The sequence below is a fragment of the Seriola dumerili genome, unplaced genomic scaffold (genome assembly GCF_002260705.1).
Source record: "Seriola dumerili isolate Sdu_G_001 unplaced genomic scaffold, Sdu_1.0 BDQW01000200.1, whole genome shotgun sequence".
In the NCBI taxonomy this organism is placed as follows: Eukaryota; Metazoa; Chordata; class Actinopteri; order Carangiformes; family Carangidae; genus Seriola; species Seriola dumerili.
This window is the reverse complement of record NW_019174455.1, coordinates 242,929-251,099: the sequence shown is the minus strand read 5'-3', so window position 1 is coordinate 251,099 and position 8,171 is coordinate 242,929. Positions and strand designations below refer to the sequence as shown.

General features: G+C 40.2%; 1 protein-coding gene across 1 annotated transcript in view; it reads right to left on the bottom strand.

Annotated features, from left to right (window-relative positions):
* The window catches only part of LOC111228102 (contactin-associated protein-like 5), a 141,601-nt gene that overhangs the window by 78,224 nt on the left and 55,206 nt on the right, over window positions 1–8,171 (bottom strand). Inside the window, exons 7-9 of the mRNA XM_022753915.1 lie at window positions 5,207–5,391; window positions 2,652–2,795; window positions 957–1,230 (exon numbers count right to left, since the gene is read on the bottom strand). Of these exons, the coding sequence (XP_022609636.1) occupies window positions 957–1,230; window positions 2,652–2,795; window positions 5,207–5,391 (603 nt within the window). The remainder of the gene's footprint in view (window positions 1–956; window positions 1,231–2,651; window positions 2,796–5,206; window positions 5,392–8,171) is intronic.

Genomic DNA, 8,171 nt, shown 5'->3' with positions numbered 1-8,171 from the left:
CTTGTTTTCTGACCTGCCCCAGGCCTCTGATCTCTGCTGTCCTGAACTGTGGAGGGTCAGGAGGAGCTGGCTGCTGCTGATATGCAGATCCAGTCTCCAGGACTCTCGCTGAGTTGCACAGAGAGCAGCAGCCCTTCAGAGTTCCATGTCCTGAACTGGAAACACACAGAGAAGCCTGCCATCAGGCCAGATGGTGGCAGCCGCTGGGAGCAAACAGGAAGCTGCTGCTGGAACTCAGGAAGGTGCAGGCAGGCAGGTGGGGCCAGGAGCACGAGAAGGTCACATTTCCCTTGAGGATGAGAGAGCCAAAGGATAATATAAACAGTATGTGTTATTGGCTGCTCTTGTATTCCAACAAACCCAAAACATGATTCAAAAAGTTCAAAAATAAAAGAGCAGTCTGTGAGGAGGAGGGCTACGACTCACTAAACAAAATAAGCACGCACAGAGATGGCTTTTAACTAAAAACTTGGTTTTTATTTCCATAAACAAAAAAACGATCTCGCGTTAACTTTCAGTATTATAAACAAATAAATAAAACAAATAAAGAAACTAAGGTTGACTTTAGAGTCTTTACTGTTAGCGTATTTAGCGGTCGAAAAACTGTTATCATCTTCCTCCCATGCCTCACTCAATCCATCAGCGAAGAACACAAAGAACCAGCTTGTGCGTCCCCTCTGTGAATCAGCTGAATTCTCAATAAAGCTGTTCTCATTGACATGTTTTTTCTGTTTCTGTTGTCATGACAATGGAACAAGTTTGAAACAGTGACTGAAACATGGCCTATTATGACTACATGTTAACAGCAGTCTCACTTTCATCATGGGGCAGTACTGCACTTGACCAGCTGACCAAGCCAACAATGACTTTTTAAGAAGTTCAGTGTTTGTGTGTGTGTGTGTGTGTGTGTGTGTGTGTGTGTGTGTGTGTGTGTGTGTGTGTGTGTGTTTTCTGACCTGCCAAGGCCTCTGATCTCTGCTGTCCTGAACTGTGGAGGGTCAGGAGGAGCTGGCTGCTGCTGATATGCAGATCCAGTCTCCAGGACTCTCGGCTGAGTTGCACAGAGAGCAGCAGCCCTTCAGAGTTCCATGTCCTGAACTGGAAACACACAGAGAAGCCTGCCATCAGGCCAGATGGTGCAGCCGCTGGGAGCAACAGGAAGCTGCTGCTGGAACTCAGGAAGGTGCAGGCAGGCAGGTGGGGCCAGGAGCACGAGAAGGTCACATTTCCCTTGAGGATGAGAGAGCCAAAGGATAATATAACAGTATGTGTTATGGCTGCTCTTGTATTCCAACAAACCCAAAACATGATTCAAAAAGTTCAAAAATAAAAGAGCAGTCTGTGAGGAGGAGGGCTACGACTCACTAAAACAAAATAAGCACGCACAGAGATGGCTTCAACTAAAAACTTGGTTTTTATTTCCATAAACAAAAAAACGATCTCCGGTTAACTTTCAGTATATAAACAAATAAATAAACAAATAAAGAAACTAAGGTTGACTTTAGAGTCTTTACTGTTAGCGTATTTAGCGGTCGAAAAACTGTATCATCTCCTCCCATGCCTCACTCAATCCATCAAGCGAAGAACACAAAGAAACCAGCTGTGGTCCCTCTGTAATCATGGGCGGCAAGGAGGAGGAGGATCCTAATCAACAATCCATTACAATAATAACAATAAATATTAATTCTTTCTTAATTCCTTTTCTTATTTTATCCATAGAAATTAATTTTCAACTTAATTTACAAATAATCCAAAAACAAAAACAATTATTATGTTAAACCAATATTTAACTTAAGTCAATAGGCTCCAACAGTATGTTTGACTGATTGTCTGACTGACAGTCTGGCTGACATTGGGACTTTCCAGTGATGTCAACGTGTTCCCATATTTCAGCTATTTACATTGTGAGTACAATGTTATTATTACTGACAGAAATAAAACTATGAATATGAAGTTGTAATAAACTGAAATTATCAGCCTATTTGAAATGAATGGCCATCTGACATTTAGGAAAAACAGAAAATTCATTAAACTTTTTCATAAAAGTATTTATACATATATACAATACATATATTTTTTTATCTGCATGCTCCTTTGCTTGGATAACTGTGAAGAAGTTTCACTACAGCTACATTTATAGTCCCGACACTGGTTGAATAGAATCAACATTTCCCTGTCAACTAGATGTCACAGCTCACAGAGTTCCCCTCTTGTCTCCATCTCCACACCTCCCTACCCCTTCACCTGACTGCTGCTTCATCTCCACACCTGTCTCCCATCCTCTAATAATCTTATGTTCTGCCATATTCACTGATCTTTACCCTGTCTGTCAGTCTGTATCTTGTACCAGAATTATTTTCCATGTTTCCTCATGACAATGACAAACTTCAAACAAGCTTCTCCTGTGTTAAGGATTACCAGTGTCCACTTCTCTGTGGAGAGACTGCATCTGTCCTCATCATCTCAGCCAACCAGCCTCAGTCCCCTCACTCATCAGGCTGCCTGTCCCCTGCCTCATCTCCACCTCTGTAACCTCTGTCCTCAGCTACCTTGTGTCTGTATTTGGGTCCAGAACAAACCAGGCCTTAACAGTGGATGAGTATAGTGCATATAGCGCGTTTATAGAGTATAGTGGAGTAAAAGAAACTCACCACTGTGTAAATCTGTGGCTTGCGTCTCTTTGCCAGGTCAATGATGTTGATACCGTTGTAGTATAGGTTTTCAATGCAGCCGTGGAAGTTCTTCCTGAGAAAGGTTCCAGGTTTGCCGGGCAGCGGAATGCCGCCAAAACTCAGCTTTTAATGAAGAACGCAGAAAAAACATTATAATCATATCACAGAGACATGTAGTCATGTAGGGGATATAGAAACCTGATTTTTTAAATCACTTATGGGATTATAGAAACCAGGGCCTGTATTAACAAAGCATTTTATCTTACCACTAAGAGAAGTTACACTAAAAATTTTTGACTAAAAGTCCTATTCACAAAGCTGCTGAGACCAACTTTTACTAAGGAAAAGTGAAAACTCCTAAGCTAAGAGTGCGATTCCGTTGCTATGGCTGACGTTAATTTTCATGGATGAGCTCACTTACAAGAACCACAGTGATTGGTTGATGAAAGAACTGTTGTGCCAGTGAAAACACATGGGCAACATCCCACAGTAATAATAAAAAACACTGAGAAATAAACAAATAAAAATTTTATAATAACTGATTGGTTGCTGTTTACAAAAGTATTACATTCTCCAAAATGCATCTATATGATAAGGTTTGTGTCGACCCCGGAGAATTTAATTTTACTAAAAAAAAAATAAAAAAAAAACTTACAATAAAGAGCTCATCTGTCATAGACAACCTAACTAAAACTAACTGGCAGCCTATTAGCCACAGTCTGTTCTAGCTGTACCTATTGTAATGTAGCTATGGTCCCGGCTGTGGGTTGAAGTGTGAAAAGAGTTCCACTGTCCCCCACCAGGTGACAACCAGCTGGAAAATGATCCTTTCAAACAGCTGCCTCAGGTCACTCTCCATTTAGATCCATGAATCGTGTGTAGATCCTGGACACAGTACAGTACCCTGTACAACAGTGTCTACAACTGTACAGGCATCCAGTACAACCTGTGTGTTGATGGTGTGATTTTGTTTTCCTGTTTACAAATACCTCCTCATCCTGTGATGGTACACTCATTTTTACATGCATTCCATCTATGGCATCGATCACACTGGGTAGACCGACCATGAAGCTGCTTTTTCTCTGTAGTTGTTGAACATCTAAAGGAAATGAAATTAATTGTTCTATGATCTACAGAGACATTTGTTGTTTGGTGAATAAGCTTACAGACAGCTGGGAGATCTCCAAGTTGTCAGCATTGCAAAGTTGCATTTTCTCTGTTGCCAAGTAACGCAGCGTTGCCAAACACTTAATTTCCACACTGATCAGGTTGTTTCAGTTGGGTAGGAGATGTTAGAGTCCCTCACAAACAGCGATCATTATTCCCTCGTGATTGAGTCGTTTCTTTTAAGTAATTCAGCATCGTTTAAGGTTTCCAAAACACTGCGATGTTGTCACAACTGTCAGGGTTGTCAGGGTTTGAGGGGACCCAAATGCAGCCAACGCATGGGAGACGGCGCACACAGGTTTATTAAACTAACACAAGCATAGGGAACCATAGGGGATGACAACAGGTAACATGAACAGGTAACATGAACAGGTAACATGAACAGAACGAAGACAAACCAGACTTGAACAGCTTGAGGAAAATCCAGAAATCAACAGGCATGAACAGGCTAAGGATAAACCCTGAGACAACAAAGACAACAGACGAATCGACCCAGACAAAGGGGAGCACAAAGACTATATAGACAAGGGAGGCAAGGGTGATTGCACACAGGTGAAACACATTAGGGCGGGGCAGACAATCACCACACAGAAACCGGACCAAGACAGGAAGCAAAAACACTGAGACACACAAGGAAACCAATTACAAAATAAAACAGGAAGTGAGAAAAGTCCAAACAAAACTAACAAAAGGTGTCTGCCATAGCAAACCATGACAGATGTAGAATGACGGCAGCTCTTTAAGATTCTTTATGATTTGGTCTTAGTGAGTGAGTCTTGACTGCTTCTAACTTCTCCTAGACTTTGTGAATAGTTCTTAGTTAGAAAAATAATGAGTCCTAAATAAAGGACTGACACACCCATTATTTTGAGTTAGGAGCTACTTTTAGCCTTAAGATGCTTTGTGAATACAGGCCCTGATATCTGTTGTCAGGTAGGGGATTATAGAAACATGATTTTTGTAGTCAGGTAGGGGATTATAGAAACTTGATTTCTGTTGTCAGGTAGGGGATTATAGAAACCTGATTTGTCCTTGAGATAGGTAAACAGGTTTCTAATTGGCTTCATTCAGGTACACATGAGCAGGACAGAAAGGATACAGACAGGGAGAGTACAGGAGCAGGCGGACGAGTGTTTTAGTACATAAAATAACTCAACCCAAAGTCCTACTGAATCTGAAAGCAACTGAAAAATTCTCTTTCCACTGCTAACTACAGTATCTGTTAAATTGAATTGCATACATTCACACTGGAAGAGAAAGCTCTACTCTGTCTGCTCTCATGAATAGGGAAGTAACTCCCCCCACTCAATTTTACTCATGGTACTGAAATTATTCTTCAGTCTGAATTAATGACAGGGTGGACTAACCTCATAGTCGACCTCCAGTGAGTCTCCCTCCCCTTTGGTTTGGAAATGCTGCGTGTGGGAGTCCATTGTGAGGTTCACCTGTTTGTTGAAGCGCTCAATGACGACAGAGTGCCAGTGTTGGTCGTCCAGCAGACTGCCCACTGTGACAGCAACACGACTGCTGCTGAACCTCAGCCTGGTGTCGTCTGACAATGACACAAAGACATAAAACACCTCAGTGAATAGGTGATTCTCTGAAGTCATTTACTCAATAAAAATAATTGCTTGTTCCAGTTTCTCATATATAATTTGCAGGTTTAAGTTACAGGACTCAAAACTTATGACTTTTAAACTCCACTTTAACCTAAAATGCCTTGATATCCAAAATGTGGTATTCTGGTAAATAAACTGAACTGCAAACCAAAGCTGAGGATTTGGTTTGAAGAGTGTCTGTGATTTTGATGTTTTGTTTTTTTTTGGCCGATGAAAGTTTTCAAATTGTGATTGACATGAACTCAAACTGACCGCAACTGCTGTCAGGTCAAGTTGTTCCTCTCTAACTATGCCACACCCCTTTCATGTTTGTTACGGCCTCCAAGAATAAAGCTCAAAAGGGGCAGGAGGCTGCAACATATGTAAAAAGGACACCAGACAAGAATAACATTTCACCCAAGCTTTATTGAAATATCCCCCGAAATTATTCATAGTTTATCAACCTAAACCAAAGAAAACAAAAAGGACTGGAGATCCTGGCCAAAATAAACAAACGACAGGTAAACGCTGGGCCAACCACGCAGTGGGCTGTCGCTCCCAGCGCTTCCTCCTAGAGTACCTAAACCCAACTTAACCTAAAATAAAAGACGAATAACATGACTACCGGTAATCTCCAGCCCGAAAGAACATAAACTAAAATAACAAAACCCAACCGCACTTAACTGTGCGTGGAGGAACGAACCCGGCTTGGAGAAGGAAGAGAGGACAAAAGAACCCTCACCCAGATACAGCTGTCTGTCTGTCTGTCTGTCTGTCTGTCTGTGTGTGTGTGTGTCTCCTCCCTGTCTCTGCACTCTCCGCCCCTTTTATCCCTTCCCTCTGTCCCCGAGTGCCGATTGCATCCAGGTGTGCACCAGGCAGAGGGAACTGGGAGGCAGGTGCAGCCGCGAGAGGACAGGACACCAAAACCAGGGCACATGCAACAATGTTGGGTACTGAAGAAAATTGATAATTTTTCTGAGATCTGTAACTAGGAGGTGCCAGCACACAGACAGGGAGCTGTTTAGACTGGTCATGTCTGCTGCAGGTACCACTGCACTCCCACTGTTGGTCCTATCAATGCTCTTCCTTCCCTCTACCTGTGTGTCTGCCATTATCCCCACCCTGTTGATCAGCTGAAACAACTTTGGTGTGCTTAGGGTCTGACCGATGTACTGGTTTGAAGAAATTAAACCAATGTGATTATCTTTTTGACATTTTACCAGTTTCCTCCTTGTTGCTGAGGTTCAAATCACAGTTTCATCAGCTCAATGCACAAAACTCCACATGCTTCAGCCATCACTGAGACCTGAATGATCAACATCTCTCTCTTCTTAATCATAATTAAATTTCATCCAAAATAGGCAAACAGGCAATTTATGAGTACACTGTAAAAAAAAAAACCTTTAAAAAAACAGTAATATTCCAGCAGCTGGGGCGCCAGAAAAATACTGTAAAATAACGGAAAATAACTATCTCATAAAAATACAGTAATTTTCCATAATTAAAATAGTTTATAGCTTTAATTTTACACGAGATTTTCCGTATTTTTGGGGCTTTTTAATGTTTAATAAAGACCATTTACCCATATAAAAACAATGAAATTACCTATAAATAAGGTCTAACATTGTTATGATACAAATAATAAGGCTTAAAATTGCAGAAAGGTACTGTTATTAATTGGTTTTTATTACATAATTTTACATAAAAAACTTGAACTTGAAAATATTAATTCATATTTGATGTAATAAAATGACATACCACACATAAAAACATTTGATTTCTCTTCGGTAAACCTCGGTAGGGGGTTTAAAATTGCAACAATCTACTGTTAATTTTTGGTTTTTACATGTAATTTTATATAGATTTCTTGTATATTTAACATACCTTTCATGTTAAAAAAGTATTTTATTAACAGTATCTTAGCCTGTTTTGGTAAAAACCCAAAAACCTTTGGTTATATAACACTATCTTACACTACTAAAAACATCAACGAAAACACATACAAGGCAAAAGTTGGATGTAATACTTTAATGACCAAAAAGATTGTGAACATTAAACAAGTTTTTTTTTTTATAAAAATACACGAGTGCTCAGTATGATACTTACAGATCATCTTGATGGTTAAGATTACTGATGTTGGACAGGCGGTTTGGGTTATGCAATGTGAGTTGTATAACCCAGGTATACCCTGGCTTACTACTACAGTCCATAGGGAGATAGAAGTCCAAGGTTTTGAAAAGTCCATTGCCATAAAAGTGTCCTTTATTAGTCAGGATGTTTCCAAGGTGCTGCCTCCTCCTGTCCTGTCCTGTAGCTGTTGATGCAAGGGAGTAGCAAGGGCGCAGCAAATGTTACTGTATGTGGACATCAAGGGTTTCGCCAGGTTGGATGAACTGAGTTGCAGCAATTGACCTAACACCAGCATAAGGGAGAGAGCAGAGAAAACAATTATTTTATGATCAAAAGTTGTTTCATTGAAACTAAAGTTGTGATGAGAAATATTTATTAAAATTTATATCACAATATTTTTAGAATTTTTGACAATAACGGTATACAGTATTTCACAGCACCAAAACACTTAAAATAAAAACCAGTAGTGTCGGCTTAGGACTGGGAAATATATAGATATTTTAGTGTTGTCTTTTGTCTCTGGCTGCATTAAAGTAAAGTGATATCATTTTCTGAACTTACCAGACTATTCTATTATTTTCCTTTACACACTTAGTCATAA